At 46.8% G+C, this 27,601-nt stretch overlaps 2 protein-coding genes across 2 annotated transcripts; one reads left to right on the top strand and one right to left on the bottom strand.

Annotated features, from left to right (window-relative positions):
* Positions 1 to 238: 238 nt before the first annotated feature.
* Positions 239 to 2,710, bottom strand: LOC117133324. Its single transcript, XM_033289308.1, has 5 exons — positions 2,526 to 2,710; positions 2,359 to 2,446; positions 1,604 to 2,227; positions 1,203 to 1,537; positions 239 to 1,082 (listed from the first exon to the last, which is right to left on the bottom strand). The coding sequence occupies exons 1-5, from the start codon at positions 2,708 to 2,710 to the stop codon at positions 239 to 241; spliced, it is 2,076 nt and encodes a 691-aa protein (XP_033145199.1).
* Positions 2,711 to 24,284: 21,574 nt separating this feature from the next.
* On the top strand, positions 24,285 to 27,471 carry LOC117133606. The gene is given in 5 exon segments (XM_033290191.1): positions 24,285 to 24,721; positions 24,993 to 25,061; positions 25,064 to 25,134; positions 25,236 to 25,476; positions 25,478 to 27,471. Coding segments are annotated over 5 exon segments (786 nt in total). The 5' UTR covers positions 24,285 to 24,586; the 3' UTR covers positions 25,748 to 27,471.
* Positions 27,472 to 27,601: the final 130 nt, after the last annotated feature.

The raw sequence follows: 27,601 nt of genomic DNA, 5'->3' as shown, positions 1-27,601 counted from the left end.
AAACACCGAATGCTCCTTGTGTGGTGTTCCTGAAAGCTTCTTGCAAATCAAGGTCAGTAGCATAAGAATCTTTAATGAATTCAAAACCCATGATCTTAGCTTCCATGGTCGAGATAAGAGTATGTCTCCGGGATAGGGCATCGGCCACCACATTGTCTTTGCCCTTCTTATACTTAATCACATAAGGAAAAGTCTCCACGAACTCCAACCATCTGGCGTGCCTCCTCTTGAGTGTGGTCTAGCCCCTTAGGTGTTTAAGCGTCTCATGATCCGTATGAATAACAAACTCTTTAGACAAAAGATAATGTTGCAAAGTTTCAAGAGATCTCACTAGAGCATAAAGCTCTTTATCATAGGTCGGGTAGTTCAAGGTTGCTCCACTCAGTTTCTCGCTGAAGTAGGCTACTGGACGTCCTCCTTGGGTAAGCACGGCTCCTATACCTGTACCTGAAGCATCACATTCAATCTCATAAGTTTTATCGAAGTTAGGCAGAGTAAGGACTGGTGCATGAGTCAAACTATATTTAAGCTTGTTAAAAGACTCTTCTTGGGCTGGTCCCCAAATAAAGGATACGTTCTTCTTGATCACAGAGGTCATGGCAGCAGCTATGGTACTGAAATCCTTAACGAACCGCCGATAGAAACTGGCAAGGCCGTGGAAACTGCGGACATGGCCGATGGTGGTCTGTATAGGCCAGTCTTGGATCGCCTTGATCTTCTCTTCATCTACCTTCAGCCCCTGTGAACTAACAACAAAGCCTAAAAATACCAATTCATCAGTGCAAAACACACATTTCTTTAAGTTGGCATAAAGGCCTTCTTGCCTAAGAACTTTGATCACTTGTTCAAGGTGTCTAAGGTGGTCTTCTAAGCAGCGGCTATAGATCAGTATGTCATCAAAGTACACAACCACAAACTTCCCCATATAAGGTCGAAGAACCTGGTTCATGAGTCCCATGAAAGTGCTGGGGGCGTTGGTGAGGCCAAACGGCATGACCAGCCATTCGTAAAGACCTTGCTTGGTCTTGAAGGCGGACTTCCACTCGTCTCCCTCCTTCATTCGAACTTGGTGGTATCCACTCCTGAGATCAATCTTAGAAAACACAACAGATCCACTCAGTTCATCCAACATATCATCTAATCTAGGTATTGGGTACCGATATTTGATGGTTATGTTGTTGATGGCTCGGCAGTCCACACACATGCGCCATGTTCCATCCTTCTTTGGCACCACTAGGACCGGAACAGCACACGGACTAAGACTCTCCCGGATGTATCCCTTATCCATGAGGTCTTGGACCTGTCTCTCCAACTCCTTGGCTTCTTCGGGGTTAACTCGGTAGGCCGCTCGGTTTGGCAAGGGCGCGCCTGGTACAAAGTCGATCTGATGTTCTATGCCGCGGATAGGGGGTAGGCCGGCCGGGATCTCATCAGGAAAGACGTCCTTGTATTGCTCCATGAGGCCTTGTACCTCAGCTGGTAACTCCGTGGCCTCAATTCCTGCAAAACAACTTTCTCTAAAGACCATTAGCAGCACCTGCGTCTCATGGTTTAAAGACTTAACTACTTGACTGGAAGTGATGTATTGGTTAGTCTTACTTACCTTGCTGGCATGATCCATTGCTTGCTGCATCTCATAAACCTCTTGAGGACTTAGAGGTGCTAGGCTGTGCTTCTTGTTGTTGTGGCTGAAGCTATAGACATTGGTCCGGCCATGATGAATGGTCTCCTTATCGAACTGCCATGGCCGTCCTAGAAGTATGTGGCCGGCTTGCATGGGCACAACATCACACTTGACCTGATCATGGTATTTACCAATACTGAAAGACACAACCACTTGCTCGGCTATCTTGAGCTCAGTCTCATCATTGAGCCACTTGAGCCGGTATGGCCGCGGATGGGGCGTCTTGGCCAAACCTAGCTTATCAACAAGATACTTGCTGGCCACGTTAGTACAAGAACCTCCATCTATGATCAAGCTACATACCTTGTGTTCCACGCTACATCTTGTATGAAAGATGTTTTCTCTTTGAACAGATTCAGGGTCGAAGGGGGCACTGACAGAACGTCTGGTCACTAGTAGTTCTCCGGTCTCAGCATAATCGACTACCTCTTCATCAGAAACCAAGGTCTCAACTTCGGCCTCATCTTGGAATTCATACTCACCATCAGCCTTAAGGATCATCACACACTTGTTGGGGCAATCCCTGGTATAGTGCCCTTTTCCCTAACATTTAAAACAAGTAATGTCACGGGTACGTTGATTTTGACCTTGGGCCTTACCTTGGTCGGATGGACCAGACTTGGACGGTTCAGCCTGATTTTTCTTGAACCGGTTCTCTACGTCCATGGACTTGCCCTTGTCAACTCCTTTGGAAGCCGGTTGCGTCCAGGTTCCTTTGCCTCTGGCTGTGGACGCGTTCTTCCTTTTGATGTGTTGCTCGGCCTGGACGGCAAAGTGAAGCAGGTCGTGAAAGGTCTCGTACTGCTGGCGTTCCACCTTTCAGGCAATGCGGTCTTGCAACCCGTCCATGAACTGAGCCATCAGCGTCTCTTGCGTCTCGCGTGTCTTGAGCTTGTTCCTAAGGGACTCAAACTCCTCATAGTACTCTTCTACTGTCCGCGTTCCCTGAGATAATTTACGAAAATGTTTCTGTAAGTCCCGTTGATAATAAGCATGAACATACCTTGTGCGAAGCTTGGATCGCATCTCTTCCCAAGTCTCAACTCTATAGACTCGGCCGGTCTCGGACACTGTGGAAACTGAAATTTGCACTGTCGATTTCCGTTTAAATAAGGAAACTAAGAAAACTCTAATTTCCCAGAGGTCCCGGATCTCTGCGAGAGCCAACGACAAGTGACCAAATATATGTGGAAATCGTGAAAAGATAACAAACGAGTTTAGAGAAAACAGTAGATCTTATTTCGAATCTGCGTAAGAGCGTTGCGATCATTACAAGAGATCATAAAAGCTTTGGCCGCAAAGGCTATCAGCGAGTTACCTAGTTCTAGCAGCCTAAAAGCTCAAACCTAGTTGAGTCGCAGCTCGATAACAAAAGACGAAAAAGATATATAAAAGGTTTTTGATTGATTTCAGACTGAACCTTGTTAAAGGCTGCCTACGTACCCCTTTCGAAGATCAAGCCAAACGTAGTTCAATTGATAGAGCTGGACAAGAGATCGAACTGCCTGGGCGAGTTCGTCTAGTAATTGAGTGCCAGTCATTGAAACCGAACTTGTCGAGAATAAAGCCTAAAGTTTCTAAGTGCAGAGAATTCAGAGTCTAAAAGCCCCCCTGATGCTCCTCGCCAAGGACTCCTTATATACTAGCTCCAAGGTCGGTTTACGCTTTTACTCTTCTGCCCTTAAGCCGTCATAGCATAAAAATGGAGATATTCCATTTTTCCCGATTTTCACAATTATCTTCAAAACTTCCGTATTTATCCGCGGAAACTTGACATTTATCCTTCCTTGTGGACCAAGCATAAACCGTGCTGTGGTTTACGGGCTTTTGGTTAAGAAATCGCATGATGGGCCTCGAGTCGTGTTTTAGGTCCCTTTGGGCCGTCTTCCGACTCGAAGCGTTTACTACGATTTCTTTCGACAAAGAAAGAACTTTCCGCGGTTTCTAATCCGCGAAGTTTGATCGATGATTTAGAATAGCGGAAAACATAGACTGATCTCGCTACAGTCTTCGGGAGATAACATTTGAAGGTTTGACGAGAGTGCATGTACTGATGTCGTACCGATGTTCGGAAGAGCTCGGTCACTACCCAGCATCCGAACTTTGGCTCGAGCCCGGTCGCTACGTAGCGACCGAGCGTGACGGACGCTCAGTCGCTACGTAGCGACCGAGCTTGGCTCGGGCTCAGTCGCTACATATCGACCGAGCTTGGCTCCAGCTCGGTCGCTACGTAGCGACCGAGCTTGGCTCGGGCTCGGTCGCTACGTAGCGACCGAGCTTGGCTCGGGCTCGGTCGCTACGTAGCGACCGAGCTTGGCTTGGGCTCGGTCGCTACGTATCGACCGAGCGGGACGGACGCTCGGTCGCTACGTAACGACCGAGCGAGACGGACGCTCGGTCGCTACGTAGCGACCAAGCTTGGCTCGGTCGCTACGTAGCGACCAAGCTTGGCTCGGGCTCGGTCGCTACGTAGCGACCGAGCTTGGCTCGGGCTCGGTCGCTACGTAGCGACCGAGCTTGGCTCGGGCTTGGTCGCTACGTAGCGACCGAGCTGTGTGCATGCTTGGTCGCCGCATATCGATCGAGCTTGGCTTGTCCACGGTCTGATTTCCATACTCGAGTTTGTCCGCGGCCGATTTGGATAAATGTCTGTTGCCTTCGGACAATCGGTATTTAGTGGTTCGATTGAGATTTGGACGATATTTTACTGCAAGGCTCTTCGTAAAGATATCTTTACGAAGATTACTTTTCGTAAAAACGTTTAAGCTGATTTTTACGGACTTTCAGACATTGATTTCGTCGTGACCGATTTTGACCCCAACATTTAGCCCCCCAGCTCGTTAGAACCATGAGCTTCTAGCGTGAGGTTCTAGCGAGTGGCTTGGCAAGTTAGGCAAGTTAGGTGAGTTAGGCGGAATTAATGGTTGAAAAGGTCTGTGGTAAGTGATCTTCTCGCTCTCCTAAAAGTAGAAAACGCGACAAGATTGGGGCTGCGCCTTATGACGGGTGCCTACGTACCCTTGTTGAAGGGATCAAGCCTTTCGTAGTTCGTCTTGGAGTTAAGGTTCTTATGACTAGTTTTCCAGTAGGACCTTTATGGTCTAGTTTTTATGTCGCGGTTATAAGGCGTGTTGCTGCCGATGGCATTTTGTATGGGTGTAGAGGGAAGACTACGAGTTGTCGTCTCGTAATCTAACTCTGTGTGAATTGCCATATCCATAATCTGTTTCGAGAGTTTTCCGCAGTGTGTAAACTTGCGGGATTTTTTGAAGACGTTCGAACATTGGCAAAGAGACAAATTTTGGGATCTCGTATCAGAGTGTTTGATACTATGCCTAGAGATGTTAGATACCAGTGCGCTGGGTTTAGGGCAAGACCTAGGTTTACTTTTGGTTTAAGGATTGTGCGTTGACTGGCCGGCTATCGTTTTTCCTGTTGCGATTTCTTCCTGATTCGTATCGATTTAAAGTCCGCGATAGGTTCTCCGCTTATACGACTTGTTTGATACGAATCGAGCATCTCTCTGGAGACCGGAAGTGCTGGACCAAACTTTCGGATTTCTTTTATAGCGCTATTATCCTTGTGTCGGATGTAAGAGTCATCTTCGTGAGATGGCTATGTCTGTTTAGGACGTTGAGAGTTTGTTGTGATCAGCAACAAACTTAATGGTAAAAAATACCGTTCGGATCTTCGCGAAGAATAATTTTTGAGAAGATGTTAGTGCGTATGACTGTTTGGTCTTCCATGAAGGTGTTTTTATTCGAGGAAGGAAATTTCGTCGAAGAACTAATCTTCAGGCGTCTGCGACGTCTCGCGATGCTGAAGATTTGTTATTTTTTCGTATGCCACGTTTCGTGCTTGAAATGTTCGCGGGCTTGAAGATATTTCGCGATGTTGCAAGGGTTTAGTCTTAGCCATGCGTTTGAAAAACATTCTAGTTTGACTAGGAATGTTTGCAGCCAAAACTGTTGTTCATGTTTGGATGCTAATAGTTTTATTTGCGATCGAGGTGAGGTGTCGTGTGAATTTGTCCATGGGAACAAGCGTTTTCCTTCATAGTGCTTTGTGAAGTGTTGGCCTTCTGAGATGTATTTCGTGCATTTTTTAGGATGTTTCGTATAGCTCTAGAAGCTTTGTTACGAATTTTTCCTTACATGCCGCGTATTATGGTTAAAACGTTGCGGGCTTAAAGTGAATTGTGGAGTTTATTGAACTTGGTCAATTTTCGAAAAGTTTAGATTTTCCGTTAACCGTTTGGTTGTTAGGACTTAGTTTCGTTACGAAGAATTTATCATATGATTTCCGACTGTGGGCTATACGATAATTTATCATATCACATAACCGATTTTACGAAGGTCGTAACTCAGTGATATGTATACATACGTCAAAGTAGCATTGTTTCTGCGGGTTCTACGAGAAACGTTCCCGCTGTGATTTTGATCTTAGGTGAAAGTTGCTTGGAGTTACTCATGGAGTATTACCGAAGTTTATTTCAATACGATCTAGTCGCGGAACGTTTTTCATAGGTTTTTCGAGAGGATTCTCATGACACATTCGTTTCTTGAACGAATTGGTCAACCAGAGGTGGATCTAGCTAACCATCGGGAGGAAAATGATCCTTTTAATGTGCGAGATGCTACATATATTCTCGAGTTTTCTTTGTCCCAAATGTTTTCGATGCTTTTCCATGACTTACTTGGTACAACGGAAACTGAAAGAAATGCTTTGGTGATTGAAGATTTCTCGTAGAAATTTTTAAAACGAAACTGGCTTTCTGAAGCCGGAAAAGGCTTCAATACTTTGGCTAAACGTCGAGTTTTAGTTTGATATTGGCACAAGTTTTCTGTACGCATGATTGCGACAAGAAATGATGTATAGTTTTTGAGATTATGTTCATGATCGTCTGGATATGTTGCTAGCGTTTAGACAAATATTAAGATTGTCGTTTGCCTGTTCTTGACGATTTGCAGAAGTTTTTTGAAGTTTGGGAGTATACGAGTATAGTATACGTACCTACTCCCCTTTTTTTTTTTACGAAAGAAAACGGTTGAACCGATACTTTGAAGGGCTGTGTACGTTTCCTCTTCTGATGTTTGGAATGATCGATAATTCGGGGCGATTTATAGACGACGCTTGGACTGTGATTTGGTTGTTTCCACGTTGACGACTTGGGATATGTTGGTTCCGAGAAAATTGCCAGAAACGAATCGGTTTTAAGACGACGTTCATGTCTCTAACTTTTTCTCTCTTTAGGAAGCGAGCTTGATATGCGTGGCGATCGTTTCTCGACTTTCAGAGAGTTTAGATCAGTTTGCAAGATCTGGATGAACAATTATGGAACAATATATCGAGACAGGAAAAATCGCTTAAAACTTTGTTCGCTAGACTATCCGTCTAGGTTTTACGTTCCCTAAAGTTCTATGGCAGCCTCAAAGTAATTTCCTACGAAAATTCCAAGTCTGATTTCAAAAATTTCAAGTCGGAAATACCTTAGTTCTCTCGAAGATGCAGTTTTGTCCCTTCTCAGTTTTGCGTGCTCATTTCCGTTTCCTATTCTCGTGTATGTTTGCCATTTCCGATATTGGTGTTTATGCTTTGAAACTTGACATTTATCTTCCGAACTTGACTGTTATCTTCTCCTTAGATAAGACGTCGATTTTTTGTAAAAAGGTTCAACGTAATCGTATAGTTAAGGCGGCTAAGGTGTTAAGTTAACCATTGCCGTTTTATACGTTTAATCTGAATCCATGCGAGAAAATAGGTGTTTGCGGTTTTTTTTTTATATCGTAAAGTCTCAATGGTAACTTCAATCGAGGCGAAACAAGAGACGTTTCGATCGAGATTCAAAAGTGAACGCAAAGATGGAGGTAGGGTGAGCAGAAACAAGCCAAGGAGTTTAAGACGAGTCCCACTTGTTTTCGTCGTAAAATCTCAACGGAAACTCCGATTGAGCCGAACCGAAAAGCGTTTCGAAGAGGATTCAAAGGAGAACGCAAAAGAGGAACCCTTTGAGGACTTACAGGTCACTACGTAGCGACTGACAGTCTGACAGGTCGCTACGTAGCGAATGGAAGCAAGCCGAGAAGCGTCCTACTTGTTTTCGTCGTAAAATCTCAACGGAAACTCCGATTGAGATGAAACGAAAAGCGTTTCGATGAGGATTCAAAAGACAACCCAAAGGAGGACCTTTCTGAGGCCTTACAGGTGGCTATGTAGCAACTGACAGTCTGACAGGTCGCTACGTAGCGAGTGGAAGCAAGCCGAGACGAGTCCCACTTGTTTTCGTCGTAAAATCTCAACGGAAACTCCGATTGAGACGAAACGAAAAGCGTTTCGACGAGGATTCAAAAGAGAACCGAAAGGAGGACCTTTCTGAGGCCTTACAGGTCGCTACGTAGCGACTGACAGTCTGACAGGTCGCTACGTAGCGAGTGGAAGCAAGCCGAGATGAGTCCAACTTGTTTTTGTCGTAAAATCTCAACGGAAACTCCGATTGAGACGAAACGAAAAGCGTCTCGACGAGGATTCAAAAGAGAACCCAAAGGAGGACCTTTCTGAGGCCTTACATGTCACTACGTAGCGACTGACAGTCTGACAGATCGCTACGTAGCGAGTGGAAGCAAGCCGAGAAGAGTCCTACTTGTTTTCGTCGTAAAATCTCAATGGAAACTCCGATTGAGACGAAACGAAAAGTGTTTCGACGAGGAATCAAAAGAAAACCCAAAGGAGGACCTTTCTGAGGCCTTACAGGTCGCTATGTAGCGAGTGGAGAGTTGGCTTGAGCTCGGTCACTACGTAGCGACCGAGCAGTGTGTGTGCTCGGTCGCTACGTAGCGACCAAGCAGCGTGTGCGTGCTCGGTCGCTACGTAGCGACCGAGCAGCGTGTGCATGCTCGGTCGCTACGTAGCGACCGAGCAGCGTGTGTGCTCGGTCGCTACGTAGCGACCGAGCAAAGTGTGTGCTCGGTTGCTACGTAGCGACCGAGCAGCGTGTGTGCTCGGTCGCTACGTAGCGACCGAGCCGTGTGTGTGCTCGGTCGCTACGTAGCGACCGAGCCGTGTGTGTGCTCGGTCGCTACGTAGCGACCGAGCACCATGTGCATTCTCGGCCGCTACGTAGCGACCGAGCAGTGTGCGTGCTCGGTCACTACGTAGCGACCGAGCTGTGTAATCGTTTTGTTGTGTTTCCTTTTTCTGCGATTAACGTAGGGGTTTTTCAGTGGTTTTTTTGGGAGAACAAGTTATATCCTTCCGGAATGTTTTCGGAAAACGTGTTTTGGTAAAACCCTTACGCATCGAGATTTGTTTACGGGGTTTTGATAAGATTTATCGTTTCCCTTCTTGTTTACAGGGAGAAATCGCGAGCTTATTTTAGCGCTCTTCCTGTGGCGGAAGGTCACGACTAAGTTTTCGATTTTGTTGAAAACTACGGCGTTTGCGTAAGCGTTGGCCATAGGAGCAGTCAGTGCTGCGAGTTTGTCTTTCATATATCCAGACATTGTTTCGATCAAGCGTTTTGTGGCCATGAGTAAGAGTAATCCGTTACCCCCCCTCCTTCTAGCGCCAAACTGTGGGAACCAAAATTCGCACTGTCGATTTCCGTTTAAATAAGGAAATTAGGAAAACTCTAATTTCCCAGAGGTCACGGATCTCTGCGAGAGCCAACGACAAGTGACCAAATATATGTGGAAATCGTGAAAAGATAACAAACGAGTTTAGAGAAAACAGTAGATCTTATTTCGAATCTGCGTAAGAGCGTTGCGATCATTACAAGAGATCATAAAAGCTTTGGCCGCAAAGGATATCAGAGAGTTACCTAGTTCTAGCAGCCTAAAAGCTCAAACCTAGTTGAGTCGCAGCTCGATAACAAAAGACGAAAAAGATATATAAAAGGTTTTTGATTGATTTCAGACTGAACCTTGTTAAAGGCTGCCTACGTACCCCTTTCGAGGATCAAGCCAAACGTAGTTCAATTGATAGAGCTGGACAAGAGATCGAACTGCCTGGGCGAGTTTGTCTAGTACTTGAGTGCCAGTCATAGAAACCGAACTTGTCGAGAATAAAGCCTAAAGTTTCTAAGTGCAGAGAACTCCGAGTCTAAAAGCCCCCCTGATGCTCCTCGCCAAGGACTCCTTATATACTAGCTCCAAGGTCGATTTACGCTTTTACTCTTCTGCCCTTAAGCCATCATAGCATAAAAATGGAGATATTCCATTTTTCCCGATTTTCACAATTATCTTCAAAACTTCCGTATTTATCCGCGAAAACTTGACATTTATCCTTCCTTGTGAACCAAGCGTAAACCGTGCTGTGGTTTACGGGCTTTTGGTTAAGAAATCGCAGGATGGGCCTCGAGTCGTGTTTTAGGTCCCTTTGGGCCGTCTTCCGACTCGAAGCGTTTACTACGATTTCTTTCGACAAAGAATGAACTTTCCGCGGTTTCTAATCCGCGAAATTTGATCGATGATTTAGAATAGCGGAAAACATAGACTGAGCTCGCTACGGTCTTTGGGAGATAACATTTGAAGGTTTGACGAGAGTGCATGTACTGATGTCGTACCGATGTTCGGAAGAGCTCGGTCACTACCCAGCGACCGAACTTTGGCTCGAGCACGGTCGCTACGTAGCGACCGAGCGGGACAGACGCTCGGTCGTTACGTAGCGACCGAGCTTGGCTTGGGCTCGGTCGCTACGTAGCGACCGAGCGAGACGGACGCTCGGTCGCTACTTAGCGACCAAGCTTCGCTCGAGCTCGGTCGCTACGTAGCGACCGAGCTGTGTGCATGCTTGGTCGCCGCGTATCGATCGAGCTTGGCTTGTCCGCGGTCTGATATCCATACTCGAGTTTGTCCGCGGCCGATTTGGATACATGTCCGTTGCCTTCGGACAATCGGTATTTAGTGGTTCGATTGAGATTTGGACGATATGCTGATTTTTACGGACTTTCAGACATTGATTCCGTCGTGACCGATTTTGATCCCAACAGACACTTCTCTGTCCCACCAAGATAGAGCGTTCTCGGTCAGTTGGGCCGCGGCTAAGGCTATCTTCCTGGCCTCAGAGTAGTTGTAGTACTCGAAGATGTATTCCATGCACCTCTCCCATTCAACATAGGCGTCCGGGTTGACCTTTCCAGCAAAGGTTGGTGGGTTAAGCTTGAGGTCCTTTCCCCCTTGTCAAGGAACTTCATCCTCTCGGCGTCTCCTCCTGATTGGACTCCCATCTCCTTGGATCCGATGTTCTCGTCGACCCTCTCGTCCGGCTTGGGCAGGTCGAGGCTCTTCTCGATCGGGTGGTTCGGAATCGGAACTGTCCTCATCAGAGAACAGCCGTGTTCATCCAGGTAGGGATGGTTCCTTCTCCTAGGACGCGGATCATTGGGACGGTTCCGTTGTTCCAGTCGAGCCAGATGCTCGGTTACTGCATTCATAGTGGCCGTAAGTTGGGCTTGGCCGGCCAACAGCTGTGCATTGATGTCAGCTTGGGTTGGAACATCATCAGCATTGACATCCCTCATGTCTCTCCTGTATACAAGAAAGAAAAGAGATCAAGTGCAAAGGGAAATAGAGGATATAAAGAAAAGAAACAATCAATCAAACAAATGCAAATGATTTGTTTATTTTTTTTTAAATATGAAAATGAAATTCGAAAAGTTTAAAAAGGAAAGTTAAATTTTTTTTTTAAAGAAATATGAAATTGGAATCTAAAGTATAAATGGAAACTGAAATTTTTTTTTTTAACTTTAAAAAGAAAATCGAATCAATCAAAGGAAAACAAAAAAAAAGGAAAGTGCAAATGCAAATGCAATTTCAAAATTAAATCTGATTGAAATTTTTTTTTTAAATTAAATATGATTGACAATCAAAACTAAATGCAAACTAAGCAATCTAGACAACTAGAGCAAGTAAAAATCGAATTTAATGTAAATTGGCCAATGGACCTCCCAAAAAGGAAAGCTGGTCGATCAATCTCACAAACAGATTGACTTCTCTTACTGATGCACGAAAATGATCTACAGAAACACTAGGATGAACAATCAAGAACAGCAAGAACAGCAAGAACAACTTTTATATATATATATATATATATATATATTTTTTTTTTTTTTTGTAATGCAAATGAATGATTAACACAAAACCGGCAAGCAAGTTGTCTTAAGGACAAGATATAACCGATTTTTCAGGAGCCTTAAGCTCTGATACCAAATGTTGCAGGCTGAGATTCAGACTACTCAAATGGACGGACTGAGGTTCAAGAATCCGGACTGGACAGGACGGATGGATGGACGGACAGACGGCTAGGGCGCGGCTGGACGGACGCGATGGAGAGAGAGATGGCCGATCTGGTTCCTGAAACTAAAGAGTGTTATTTTTATGAGTTTTTTATGAATCAAAATGATGAACAGAAAGAAAACTAACTGATAAATGAAGAACAGAAATAGATATGACTTTTTATGGGTTTTTATATCAAATGGCCGATCTATAACTATATGTTGCAGAAATAAAATAAAAACAAGAGAGAGATAGAGATGGCTGGTGGATTCAAGTTGCTGGACTGAAGTCTCTCTCAATAAGAACAGTGGATGGAGATGGCGTGAAGGTGAGATCAGGCTTGCTGGACTGACGTCTCTCTCAAGGCCGGATCGATGGATGGAATGGAGTGAAGAATCGCCACAAGTTTGATGATGAAAACTTGAAAAGATTCAAGGTTCTTCTAGGTTGGCTTCTCACGCAAACTAGAGAGAAAAGAAGGGGTTTTGCTAGGGAAAACTATCTCATATATTTCATAAGCTAAAAAAATACAAGGCTGCTTATAGTGGGGATTAAATACCCTGCAGCTATGCCCTTCTAGGGGACTTGAAGCAAAACAACATGGACTCTCTTGGACAAGCTAAAAATCGGACAAGGCCTAAACAAGGTGGGCCGACTCTACTAGGACAAGCTAAAGCAAAGGCTAAACAAAGGCCTTGAATTATTGAACTCAAAAGAAATAAAAGACTTAAACAATTTGCCCATGAGTTCTTGAATTGAAATTAAAAGAAGAACCAACACAAACCAGAAACAATAAACCGGTTAGAAATCATAATTGAAATCTTACCTGCTTACCTTAAATGGATTGGACGGATTACTCAGAACCGGCTGAGTTTGGGGAAGCATCTGAACCGAGATCACATGTAGAGATGGTTAGGCCGGTTCGGTTCTGGCCGAGTGATCTGAATTGGAGTGGACCGGCTTGATCTTGAACCTCCATTGAACCGGCTGGATCTTGAATCTTCAATTGGACCATTTCTTCAATCAGCAACTCTTCATCTTGATCAAGGATTTGTTGGACAGCTTTGGAAAATCCAAGTCTTATGGCCTTGGCTCCACTCCGGGTAGTCGGACCACTAGTAACCACGGGAACCTCTACTTGGATGGCCGCATCACAAAAGGCCCAGAGTTTCTAGTCGTTGACCGTCCTGCATCTTACAACGTTATCATGGGGACACCATGGTTGAACGCCATGCGTGCAATCCCATCAACATACCATCTTTGCCTCAAGTTCCCGACCCCTAACGGAGTGGAGGTAATATGGGGAAATCCGAGAGTATCACAGGTTTGTTTCACCGCCGAACTAAAACGAAAAAGACCGGTCCTCGAGATCACTCCTAGAAAAGTGGAGAAAAAGATCTCCAACGAAGATAAGCGAAGTCGGGATTCAGCGGAACTCTTCTGGCAATCTCGTAACATCGCGGCCTTGGATGAAAAACGCGAGCCAACTTGCAAACCCGTGGGAGCAATCTGTCTCGACGAAGCATTCCTGGAATGCTGCGTCGAGATCGGAGCCAATCTCCGCGAGCCTTTGAGGACAGAACTCGTAACCTGTCTTAAAAAGAATCTCAATACTTTCGCATGGGCCGCGGAAGATATGCCGGGGATTGACATTAACGTAACGTGTCACGAGCTGAATATCGACCCAACATTCAAACCTGTCAAACAAAAAAGACGGAAGCTAGGACCCAAACGTGCTTCCGCAGTAAACGACGAGGTCGAAAAATTGCTCAAAGTCGGGTCGATAACAGAAGTAAGATACCCAGACTGGCTCGCCAACCCTGTAGTAGTCAAAAAGAAAAACGGGAAATGGCGAGTTTGTGTGGATTACCGACCTGAACAAAGCATGTCCAAAGGATAGTTTCCCTCTACCGCATATCGATCGATTGGTAGAAGCAACAGCGGGCAACGAGCTTCTATCCTTCATGGACGCCTTCTCAGGTTATAATCAAATTAGGATGAATCCCGACGATCGCGAGAAGACTGCATTCATTACCGATCGTGGAACCTATTGCTATAAGGTAATGCCCTTCGGCCTCAAAAACGCTGGCGCAACTTACCAACGACTCGTGAACCGAATGTTCTCCAAACAACTCGGAAAAACAATGGAGGTTTATATCGACGACATGCTCGTCAAATCCCTCCAAGCAAATGATCACGTGTCGCATCTCGAGGAATGTTTTGCTCAGTTAAATTCCCATAACATGAAGCTCAACCCGACAAAATGTAGATTTGCTGTAGCATCAGGGGAATTCCTCGGCTACCTGGTCACATTTCACAGCATCGAAGCAAATCCAAAACAGATCAACGCATTGATCGAGATGGCTTCTCCAAAGAATAAGCGGGAAGTCCAAAGGCTGACCGGCAGGATCGCAGCACTTAACCGATTCATTTCGCGATCAACAGACAAGTGCCTGCCCATCTATGATGTCTTGCGAGGAAATAAAAAATTCGAATGGTCGGAAGAATGCGAAAACGCCTTCCAACAGCTGAAGCATTGTTTAGTTACTCCTCCAGTCCTTGCAAAACCCATGGAAAGAGAGCCTTTATTCTTACACATCGTTGTGTCAGCAACGGCCGTGAGCGGAGTCCTGATCAGGGAAAAACGCGAGGAGCATAAACCTATTTTCTACATAAGCAAAACCTTGCTGGATGCGAGTCTAGGTACCCATTAATGGAGAAATTAGCATGCGCAGTCGTAACATCGGCCCGAAAACTAAGACCATATTTCCAATCCCACACGATCGTCATCCTCACGACCTTTCCCATACGGAAAATTCTGCATAGCCCAAGTCAGTCGGGCCGACTGGCCAAGTGGGCAGTCGAATTGAGCGAGTACGATATCGAGTACCGACCAAGGACGAGCGCAAAATCACAAGTGCTCGCAGACTTCTTGGTCGAATTACAAACGGCGACAATAACTAACGAGGAACCAAATTCCACCTGGCTCCTCCACATCGACGGATCCTCATCCAAGCAAGGATCGGGTATCGGAATCCGTCTCACGTCTTCTACAAGCGAGATCTTGGAACAATCGTTCAGGCTGGAATTCCATGCCTCAAACAACAAAGCTGAATACGAAGCACTCATCGCAGGGCTACACTTGGCTCATGGCTTAAAGATACGTAACCTCCACGCTTACTGCGACTCCCAGTTAGTGGCCAGTCAATTCAGCGGAGAGTATGAAGCCAGAGACGAACGGATGGACGCATACCTCAAACTGGTCCAAGGTCTAGCTCAAGACTTTGACTGATTTTCCCTTACGTGAATACCCCATTCCGAGAACGTCCAGGTAGACGCCCTCGCGGCCCTAGCATCAAGTTCCGACCCAGGACTTAAAAGGGTAATTCCAATCGAGTTCATCGAACATCCGAGCATCGGACCACCAATCGTCGTCAATCTCATAGAAAGTCAAGATGACGAGGAAGAAGAAGTTACGATTCAATCACCATCGGAGCAATCTGATTACGGCTGCGATACCCCATGGATCCAGACGATTCGAGACTACATTATGGACGGGCGACTGCCCGCCAAAAAATGGGCAGCCCGCAAAGTCCGAACATAGGCCGCACGCTACGTGACAGTGGACGGCGAAATTTACAAATGGAGATTCTCCGAACCACTCATGACGTGTCTGGAAGGGGAAAAAGCGAGAAGAGTAATGGAAGAAGTACATTGTGGCTCCTGCAGCAACCATTCCGGTGGAAGATCACTAGCCGTGAAAATCAAACGCCATGGATACTACAGGCCAACAATGATCGGAGATTGCGAGAAATTCGCACGGAAATGCGAAAAATACCAAAGGCATGCACCAACCATCCGACAACCAGCCGAAGTTCTTTCCTCCATCACATCGCCCTACCCCTTTATGCGCTGGGCCATGGATATTGTCGGACCTCTTCATAATTCAAAGCAAAAGCGTTTCCTTCTGGTCCTCACCGATTTTTTCTCAAAATGGGTAGAGGCGGACTTGTACGCAAGTATAAAAGATGTCCAAGTCGAAAACTTCGTATGGAAAAACATCATCTGTAGGCATGGAGTTCCTTACGAGATCGTAACCGATAACATGTCTCAGTTCATCTCCACCCGGTTCGAGGCATTCTGCGAAAAATGGAAGATACGGCTCAACAAGTCAACTCCCAGATATCCGCAGTGCAACGGACAAGCTGAAACAATCAACAAGACCATTCTCGACGGACTGAAAAAACGCTTAGAGGCCAAAAAAGGCAGGTGGGCAGACGAACTCGAGGGAGTCCTCTGGTCTCACCGTACCACCCCAAGGCGAGCAACAGGAGAAACTCCTTTCGCTCTGGTATACGGCACGGAATGCATGATTCCCGCGGAAGTAGAATTCCCCGGCGTCCGAAGAAGGTTACTACCCGAATAGGAAGAACTCAACGATGCCATGCTCCTGGATGATCTCGATCTCATTAACGAGCGCCAAGATCGAGCGCTTATCCGAATCCAGAATTACCAACATGCCGCTGCAAAGTACTATAATTCCAACGTACGAAATCGTAGATTTATTCAAGGAGATCTGGTCCTTCGCAAAGTTTTCCAAAACACCGCTGAACGAAACGCGGGAAAACTTGGAGCAAACTGGGAAGGCGTTGCTTCAAAGGTGCCATTGGGATCGCCTCACTACCTGTTTCGGAAGCCGTTCCAAAGGAAGCAATAGGTGATGAGAATGGATCAGCAAACAGACGGCAAGGCCTTACGCGACCACCCATGAACGAAGCAGGAGCCTGGAAAAAGGAAGTCGGATATTTCCAAATCTTCAGAAGAATTCCTTGCGACCGGACTGAAAAAAGGAAAGATGCCACACTTCCGCTTTCCTCCACAATCTATCAGACCCCCGAAGTAAATATCTGCTCCGGTCTCACCATTTCCAGAAAGGCAGAAGAAACTAATATTAGACATCAACTGAACACGAAGGAACCTGTCCTTACCTGGGTTCAGAATGAGTTCCGACTTGAGTGGAACCTAGGCTAACAAGACTAGCGGAACAAGGTCCTGCCTAAAGGGAGCCTGCTGAGAATGAGCAACCCCGGTTGACTTGAGTGCACAGGTTATTCCCCGACTTCGATGACAATCGAGAAATAAGGGGCAAACTGTTGGGGAAAAATATCCCGGTATTATTTCTCCCAGCCTCCGGGCAGGACTCAGATCCCCGGGTCCCAAGTAAACGGGTTCCTCGGGTCCCCCCTAGAGGGAACCCTGGGCTCGGTTCTTGCACCCTGCTCCCTTCCAAGAAATGGAAAACTTCCGACAAGGAGAACCTTCCATATTTCCAAATATGGAAGAGTTTAACCTAATGAAACCAACTTCTTGAGAGTTACAACAGCCCTCAAGCATGGGGAGACCTATTGTACTTGGAGATTATACTTAGGCGGCTAGGTTTAGGGTTCATACGAATATACTTGTAATCATTGCTTGTTCTATGTAATAAATATCTCTTCAAGTCTATATTTTCCTCAATCTCTCTAAATCCCCACGAAACACTCTTAAATCTACTCAACAAATCAACTTATCCATCGTTCTGTGGTACTCGAAAAGAGCCTACACAAAAATCCCCTAACATGGAGATAACCTAGTTGATTCTTGGTACCGGAGTAGATCTCCTGGACATGTTGTTTGCACGAGCAGTAATTTCCATGCCAAATAAAGAAGGTGGAAACATTGGTTGAACTCTGTCGTTAATTCTTGGCCACTCTCAACTATGTAGTAATGACATCTGCCCCTCGGAGCTAAGCCACCATCAAAACTGGGATGACCTTGCGTCGTGCTTTCATGGAACCCAGAGGATCCTAGGCATGCTCTTCCAAAATCTAGAGGTTTAGAGATACATATTTCTGAAACCCATAGGTTCGAGGATGTGATCGGAGGTTGTATAGACTTTCATCCAGGAACCCGGAGGCTTGATGGGCCTTAGTCAAGGAACCCCTTGCTTGCATGGACCTTAGTCCAGGAACCCTTAGGTTATAAGGATTTTCGTCCGGGAACCTGATGGTTGTGTGGACCTTCAAAGAGACCTTCCCGTATATCTTTTCGACTCTAACTCGTCTTCGTCGGGTAGACTCTCGTTGATTGCTAGGTAAGATTTTTGGAGCAGTGTCTTCCTTTGCGTCGTCCAGCTATCCATTGGGAAGTCTTAAAGACGGAACAAGATGTGTTAGACTCGTGAACCTGGAGTATAGGGATAGGTTACTCGTGAATTTTTCTGAAGAGATAGCAGGTCTCTCTTAGGGACCCGGAGATTTAATGGCAGTATCCGGGGATCAAACGGAACCTTGGTACTGTTCCACCTTCCGTAGATAGGTTACTCGTGAATTTTTCTGAAGAGATAGCAGGTCTCTCTTAGGGACCCGGAGATTTAATGGCAGTATCCTGGGATCGAACGGAACCTTGGTACTGTTTCAGAATCCGGAGATGTTGTTGGGACCCGAAGGTCGTTTCTGGAGCCCGGAGGCTGCCATAGACCCAGAGATCGCCTTTAGAACCCGGAGGTCGAGTTAGAACCCAGATGTCGATGAAGAACCCGGAGGTTCCTCTAGTCCATGAGGTCGTATTTAGGACCCTGAGGTCGTTTTGGGACCCAGAGGTCGATTGGGAACCCGAAGGTTTCTCTTGACCCTGAGGTTGTTTAGGGACCCGGAGGTTCTTCTAGACCCTGAGGTCGTATTAAGGACCCTGAGGTTGTTTTGGAACCCGGAGGTCGATTGGGAACCCGTAGGTTCCTCTCGACCCTGAGGTCATTTAGGGACCCGGAGGACGATTGGGAACCCGGAGGTTCTTCTAGACCCTGACGTCGTATTTAGGACCCTGAAGTCGTTTTGAACCCGGAGGTTGCTTCTTGACTCATAGGTCGTTTGGAAACCCGGAGGTTCCTTCAGACCCTGAGGTCGTTGTTGGGCCCGAGGGTTATAAAGAACCTGGAGGTTTACCTTTTCCAGGTCCTAAAGAAATTTGTTCAGGACCCAGAGACTGCATGAGGACCCAAAATTTCTTAATAACCGAGGGGTATTTGATTTGTATTTTAAGGGACCGTATTATGCCATCCTAGGTGAGGCCACTACCGGTACCCGTTGGGATTTTGCATTTTACCGCTCGAAAGCTGGTCACTATTGAGTTCCCGTGCTGCATGCTGCTTTATGCAGAAAGCCACTATCAGACTTAGGGGTGCTGGTTATGGATTCGGAAACCCAAGTGCCAGGCTTGCGCTGCTTTCCACGTCTGGAGAAGCAGGAATTTATGTATTTCTCCCTTTACGTGGCAGTACTTATGCAATATGCAAACTCCCTCAATTAACCCGGAGGTGTCACTGTAAGGCCCGTTCCCGGCTCTTAAGCCCAACCATGAACTGCGGCCTTAACATCCATAGTTAGATAATTGACATACTCAAATAAATTCCCAGATAAATTCGGCCCTTAAGAACTAGGATCTGTCCAGATTGGACATACTCAAATAAATTCCCAAAAACTAAATAAAATTCATGACAATTCATGATAATTCCCAACTAAGAGATTCCCACAGTCAGATCTCAACAAAACCGACCAGAGATGTGAGATCCGACAATAGATCAGTCCGGCCAATGCCTAGGACTTTATCCCTAAACCGGCCATGGCCTTGGTCCAGTGTTCCCTGTCTGAATCAATCCAATAACATCACAAAATACTATAGAACAGGCGATCCAGAAGAAGTAAAGAGAATGGGTGCATCCGCCAAGAGAACCGGTCACAAGGCCGCACGGATCATCCGCAGGCCCGGGGCTGTTCCTTGCAGTCTACACCACTAACCTTAGGCATTATCTCCCCTGGAGGCAAGTCCTTCTCCTTCTCCTTCTCCTTGTCCTTCTGTCTGGTATCCATCTTCATGGCCTGGCCTTCCCACGATCAGAACACGCCGGCAAGACAACACCACCACATACGGTTCTCTTCTCTAACCGCCGGTCTCTCTCTCTCTCTCTTTATCTTTCTGATATGATTTTGGCAGAGCTTTGCCTAAAGAATTTCGTGCCATTTTATGTGCGTGGGACTCTATTTATAGAGAAAACCAGCCCCAAAAGTTAGAGAGAAAGGGCGCAAAACTGCCCCTTTTTTGCACATTTTCCGGAGTAACCGCCCAACTGCTCTTCCCTTCCTTTGGGCTGTCCGCAAATCAGGCCCAGAACATCATCCTGAGTCCCTTGTCCAAGACCAAGACCCACGGACCCTTGGTGGTTCAGACCAAGACCCCACTGGCCCATAACCGCCCATGACCCGGCCACACCGGCCCGGACCATAACACTCCACCGAGCTGAGTTGAGGTGGCCACTACGTGGCCTGAGCTGAGTGAGCTAGTCTATCAGTTCCAGTGAGCTATCCAAGACTGAGTGAGCTGATTCCACACTGTCCCTAGCTGGTTTGAGCTTGATCTTGACCATGTCCAGCTAATAGATCACTCGGCCAGTTCTCCTAAGCTTCCCTCCAATCCATCCTGGTTAAGTCTCAGCTCCCTGATGCCCTTAACCTTGTTACTGAGCCATGATACGCTTGTCCTGAGGTCAAATGACCTGACTGGTGCGTCTCCCCGCACCATGGCTCGTCCCAACAATCCTATCTAGGATCAGGGATGCTACAGTCACAGTACTCTATGCCTATACCGGGGTTATAGGTAGTTTTGACAAGCATACTCAGGGTTTAATGACCTGACTAGTGCGTCTCCCCGCACCATGGCTCGTCCCAACGATCCTATCTAGGATCAGGGATGCTACAGTCACAGTACTCTATGCCTATACCGGGGTTATAGGTAGTTTTGACAAGCATACTCAGGTTGATCAGACCTATTCCTGCCTTAAGTCTCATACCCATTGTTATTGTCGCTCCCTGTACAAATTTGAATACAGTACATTGCGTTTGTGTAAGAGTTTGGAAATTTTTTACCTTTCATTTTTACCTGGTGTTAAGGATAGGAGTAGAGGTCGGAGCCGGAGCTTCATAGTCGGAGTCGGAGTCGGAACTTCTTCATGCGGGTGTATGGATACCAGGGTCCTGCCCATAAACAAGAATACTATTTTCCAAAATTATTAACTCCCAATAGTTTGCCCCTTATCTTTCGATTTCATGGGTGAAGTCGGGAGATAACAAGTGTAGTTTCGCCAACCGGAGTCGTTCCATCTCAGCATGCTTATAGTGGACAGTACGCTGCTTCCCTTTTTCTGATTTCTTCTTATTTCTGGACCGTGTTAGAACCTGGAGGAGAGTCGTTTTTTCAGATGGTAGACCGGGGTCTTGATGAGTACTTCCAGGTTCTGGACCTGTTTGAAGGTGATCTTGTAGGATTCGGGACCTTGATCTTGTATTTCAGTGGACGACAAGATTTGCTTACCGCTCTTGTAACCCACGTAGGTTTCTCCCAGTGATGTACGTTTCGGCGGAGATGGACTTGCTGATGCTTCAGTAAGCTTTGACATTCGTCAGCTGGATACATGGTTCTTAGACCTGTAACAGGACCTTGGAGGAATGGAGATCTTTGTTGAGGCGTGGAGGATACTTCTCTTGGAAGACCTGGAGGCTCCTTGGAACTAGTGCTCTGTGCTCTGGCACATGAGGATCTTTAGATATTCTATTTTTGTCGATGTCGTTCAGTAACTTCTTCTGGCTGCTCTCTGCTCCCTCTTGGGTGAGCCACTCTCAGCGTTTCTTGGACGTCACTAAATGTTGTAGGCACGGGTCAGGATAGTCGGACGGTACGGACTGATGGCCGTTCTCCGGTTCAGTCTTGGCTCGGCTGGACGGTTCCAGTCGGGGTCTTCTCTTATATATGAACAAAAAGATAGATAAAAGGGTGGTTTGAAGGATAGATATAAAAAGAAGAATGGCGGATGGGATCTGTTGCTGGACGTGTGTCTCTCTCAACAAGATCAAAGGGTAGATAAAAAGAGAAGAATGGCGGATGGGATCTGTTGCTGGACGTGTGTCTCTCTCAACAAGATCAAAGGGTGGTTTGAAGGATAGATATGGATCCGGCTCTTGCTGGACGTATGTCTCTTTCAAGATCGGACAAGGGATGGAATGGATCGAAGGACTCCACAAAGAACAATGGATCGGCTCTTTGGATTTCACCTCCATGTCAGACGGCTTCTCTCTTTGATATGAAAGACTTAGGGTTTCTTTGCTAAAGCAAAACGATTTTCATAAAAGACTTAGCCAAAAATCGGCACATTACAAGGGTTTAAATAGTTGTTCCTCAATGGACTCTAAAAGATAAAAGGCCTAGACAAATGGCCAAAGTCTTAACCGAAATAAATTAAAGAAAACAATAGACCGGTCGCGGCTTGAGATGTCTGTATCAGAACTCATCAAAACCTTTTGGGAAAACCCAGTGGGACAAAACCCGATGAAGGAAAAAGAGTACAACACATACTACTTCTGATGGACGGCTAGATCTCTGAACCGGGAGCAAGTTGGTTGGATGGATTGAGGATGAAGGTGGAAATGGTCAGGCCGACTTCATTCTGGTCGATGGAGGAGAACTGGCTCGAATGGAAGGAGTCTGGAACCTCTAATCCTCTAATGGTTCTCTGGTGTCTTCAAGCTTTAAGTCGGCCAACTCCTGGACAGCTTTGGCAAATCCTGCTCTTATAACCCTTGAGCCGGACCTTGTGGTAGGACCTTTCCTAGATGATGGTAACCTCAGTCGTGGGTACTACAACACTAAATGACCCGTCGCTTTGCCTTGAATCCTCCCTTTAGTGGGCAAGCCAACAAGATTTGTTGACGCATGTTTGCCCCTTAGGTTGAGTGTTAACTCGTTTGCCCTCATCTTTTCTCTCAGTTATCTCTTTCGTAGAAGTTCAGGAAGGTACGTGCCTTGGACCTACTTCCTTGTAGACTGGCGTGTTCTTGACTCCTTCACTGGGAACTTCCGTTTCTTACAACTTGTCAAGGGGTGCAGCCTTGGAGACTTGGAGAGGCACGGATCCTGAGTTTCCCCAGGAGTTTATAGGGGGAAAAGGCCTTAATTTCCTTTATAGGTATATCAGGGTTTATTGCCGGGAAAAGCGGTAGTAAGGTGGTCGGAGGAACATCGTAAGGTGCTGCTCTTCGCGAATCCCAGCATACCCCTGGTTGGGATGGGTAGGCCCACCACTTCACTTTCACTTAGGCCCGGGCCAAGTCAATGGGGGACCCTGTCGGGCTCCTGCCCCCCCAAAAAAAACAAACTGTACGTGAGAGTTTCCCTTCATACGGCTCGAATCATTCTCAGATGCCTCCCCGGGCATCCTTTCCTTCTTTGTTGAGTTGGTTCACGCGCGCGCAAACGAGCACCAGCCGCAACAGCAGGAAACTATGACCAATAGAGTCAGACACTTAGCTACATCCGCACGCAAAAGGAATGTGGTTCTGGTTGAGACTTTCTTTCCGGGGCGCGGGACGTTCGCGGAGTCTGTTCCTTCCGTACCACCACAAGACTGGTCGTTCTTGGGCTTAACAGCCCCCTAATCATAAAGGATAGGGGAAAGGTAGCCGGGCCTATCATATCAAAAGGGTTGTAGAAAGAGAACCCGGCCCCCTATTTCATTCGATGTTCCGGGGCAGGAAAAAAACCATTCGACCGACTTTAGTTTTGGGTAACAAGAAAGAAGGCGAGTTGATCTGCTTTGATCAAGGAAAAAGCCCAGTCAGCCACCAACTCGGTGCAGGTCACGTGACCTACAGCTCGGCCTTCGCTTTTTGAGGCTTCCTCTACCCGCATCTCTAAGTGCTCGCAGCACTTCCATATGGAGAAAGATAGGCTTACCATGTTCCATCAATAGCACCTAATCTATGCCGGTTTTGGCGGACCGTGCTCCACCCCGGTGAACTCGCGCGGTTCCGACGTGCCCAGAGGCCAGAGGCGAAATCCGTTCACGGTCTGTAGGACCAACACCATTCAAAGGTGGGTGGCTCCCCCCGCCTAGAACAGTCATCTTTGACTGGGCTTACACACATTCGCTCACTTACGCTGTCCCCCCTCAGCTCACCCTAGCCCCGGGCCTTTTGCTCTTCTAACGTAAGCTCCAAGGCTTCACACCAAGTCTTCACTTACATAATATGCATGCTTAAGTAGAGTCAGGCGGAACCATTGTTGCCTGATGGGAACTTCCCCCATATTGCTATCAATGTCTTCATGTCGCACGACCTCTTAACATTACACCACTGAATCCCCAATCCTTTGCTTGCTGTGCAGTGACAGTACCAATATCCACTAATCGTTGTTTCCAGATACGGTTGCCGGTTGACATCTCTTCTAATTCATCGATACGAGAAGCAAATTGTTGTGTGAAGGAATCAATATCTCGACATAAGCCAAGAGGCAGATCTTGTGCCACTCCACCTGGTCGTATGAAACTGGCATGCATCCTGGCTCCCGAGACTCTTTCATAGAATTCCAACAATTTCTCCCGCTCCTCAAAAGCCCACAGGAACGGAGTTAATGCTCCCACATCCATAGCATGAGTAGTTAAAGCAAGTGAATGATTTGAAATTCGATTTATTTCACGGAATAACACTCGTATATATTGAGCTCGTAATGGTACCTCGCAATTCAAAAGTTTCTCTACAGCTGAAGAATGAGCGTGTTCTTGGGCCATCATAGAAACATAGATAGGGTCGAAAACGGAACGAAAAACGAAACTTTACGACAGCTTTTTCGTACACGTTCACTTGCATCACATACACAAGTGCTCTCTGAACCGTGCAATAAGGTCACCCATAACACGGCTCTCCCACTTGAGTTATTTTAGCCCCAGGCCATGCTATTCAATGATATTGGAAAAATGGCAGCGTAACGTAAGAACTAGTATTGAAAGCTAGTCCCCTTTTGAGGGAGGGAAAGCCTTTCAATAGAAGCCCTACTTCCCGAGGTATTTCTTACTCGACTGAAAGGAGAGGAACGCCTCATCAGTTCAATTGTTGCGCAAACCAATTTCTTTCTTAGTCACCGGGCGGAGCGCGCTTTTGGTACTTTGCTTATAGCTTTTTAGGTTATGCAATAGAAGGGAGGCAACGCTCTGGGCTTGCAGAAATGAATGGATCAGAAAGAGGGGGGGGCTGGATTCAATTTCCAGGCCGGGCGGGAGGTGAAGACCATAAGAGAAGATTGCCCTCCCGGCAAGGCGTTCCTCGGCGTTCCTCGGCGCTGTCATCTATCTCGACCCATTCCCTGATTTTCTCTGTATGAGGACCTCCTTCCCTTCTGCCCACTCTCCGTTCACACAGTTCTCAAAGCAGAGGAGGAAGGGTGGGCAGAAGGTACCACGAGCCCTCTGTCCCACACATCTATCCAGAAGCAAGTGTAGTTCACCGGTTCCACCGAATGCTCCTATCTCTCGGCAAAGATTGTGTGAGTGTGCAGTTATGCTTCGGATGCTTCGCAATAGATCGACCCAGTTCCCGTTCTTTTCCGGTGCACTCGCTTTATATCTCCGATACACAGGGAAGGACGCGGTGGGAAGGGGTTCCTTCGCCCTAGCCTCTGTCCGGCCGATCATTCCGCTGGCATCTTGCATTCACGCCTCCGTTTGACTGCCGCTCGGGGATGTAGTTGTAGATACGTTAGTCAACGTGGGTCGTTGGCTCCACCTGTTCTCTCCTTCTACGACATGCTGTTGTTGTCGCCATATTCCATATGTCACTTAGTCATCTCTGCCTCGCTGCGGGTCAGCACCTCCGAAAGAAACGGAGGACTTCATTCAGTGACTCCGCGATCGCCCTCTGAACGATCAGAATAAGGTAAAGCTTGAAGATAAGTTTTGTACTCTATTAATTTCTCAGTCCCTCTAGTCGGGTGGGCGCCGGCCGGTCTTTCGGCCAGATCCCCCTAAAAACCGTACGTGCGGGTCTCCCCGCATGCGGCTCACGCCATTCGAGGTGGCCCAGCCCAGCATTCATTCGCAAATCCTGTAGTGAAATTGAGACTGCTCGACCTCGGAAGCTAATTCGCGTGTAGGCAGCGCTGTCTGTCGTATGGTTGACTTTATCATCTATTCATTGAATAATTGACTTTCTTACATTTTATATATAGGCTCGCTCCCTATTTTTCCAAGAATTCATTCACTTCCCTTAACTTCATAGGGCTTTCTATAAGAGGGGTTCCTCCTTCCATTTCCGTCAAATGACCCGGCCTCCCCTGGCTCTTCCACCGTCCGGGATCCCTTTCCCCCTATGCTCACCCGGCGCAGGCCTACCACGCTTCGCGCCTGCGGCGTTTTCGCCAGACGGTCTTTGCCTGTAGTGCCATCCTCCCCGCTGGCTGTATGGGAATTTCTCTCCTCTCCTTTCAGTCGAGTTGCTAAAGCCCCTCGACGCTGCCTTCTGTTAGGCTATAGATTACAGGAACAAATGTAGTTGAATGAGACAGCAGGCGGGTTACACGTTCCACTACGCCGAGATGTGAGGTGCAGGTGATGATGATCACCCCGGGGTATGCGCTAGCGCCCTTGACAGGCACTCCAGGACCCGCCAACGCTCATGAAACCCGGGTCGGGCGGTCCTCCATTCATCCGACCAGAGGTGTGGATAACGAGGCCACCTTCACAACCTTCTCCCCTCTGTCCCTATGTTGTAGTAAGGTAGGGCGGTTCGCTTGAGTTGCTCAACCGCCCTCTCTAGACAAGTGCTCGAGTCATGCTTACGCCCTCTCCTTTCAGTCGAGTGACTTCGCCCCTTAGCCCGGTGCTCATGACCCGCTACGGAACCTCCACCGTGCCGGGGGACCAAGCAGGGCATAGCTAGCGGCATAGGAGCCGACTCGGCGTCAGCGGCTTCGTGCCGCACTGGAGTGATCCAATATGTGGTTCCGCACGTTCCACCACTTCTCCGTTCATTTCCAATACTAATCGTGAAACACCATGAGCAGCAGGATGTTGAGGTCCAAAATTCGAAGTAAAATTTTTGATTTGCCTTTTCCTAGTCGTCATGGGAAAGAAAGGCAGAAATCTGAAAGAGATGATTCCCTGAGATCTTGTCCAATACCACTTGTACCAGAAATGCATCTCCTTCGACGACCCTTCCACCCTAGTCCCCCTCCCCTTACGCTTGCTTGGACCCCGCCCCACCAGCTTTTTTTTACACAGGACTACTACTTTACAATCTAATTTGATTGAAAGCTCTCAATCAAATTAGAGATCTCCCGCCATATTGGACTTTTTGTTTTTCCAATACAGTCGAGGACTCTTTTAAGATGACTTAAACGGCTCCCATTTGAGGGGAAGCTGTTCAGATCCCCGAAGTAGGCTTAAATACCTATGTGAATATCGGAATCTTCCTTTATCCGAAGGCGCTAAAGCCCTCTTTATATAAAGAGAGGGCTTTATCAACAATGCTTTCTATCTTTTTAGAGCATAAGTTGAAATGGCCTTCTGTTAACCGCCACTCCTTAGATGAAATCATATCCTTCAAAATCTTCTTTTCATTTTCTATTTGCTGCTTGTCGAGAGTTTGGAAAATCTCATCTTGAGATATTTAGCTTTCGACCACGGGAAAAGAAGCTGAAATAGTAGGAGTTTACCTTATAGCAGGACACTCGCCCGTTGACAACTCTTTCTTAGGTTACTAATCGGTGACTTGCTTCGCCCAGGGGAATT

Source organism: Brassica rapa, chromosome A04 (assembly GCF_000309985.2).
Source record: "Brassica rapa cultivar Chiifu-401-42 chromosome A04, CAAS_Brap_v3.01, whole genome shotgun sequence".
In the NCBI taxonomy this organism is placed as follows: domain Eukaryota; kingdom Viridiplantae; phylum Streptophyta; class Magnoliopsida; order Brassicales; family Brassicaceae; genus Brassica; species Brassica rapa.
The sequence above is the reverse complement of the archived record's forward strand: the minus strand, read 5'-3'. Positions and strand labels throughout refer to the sequence as shown.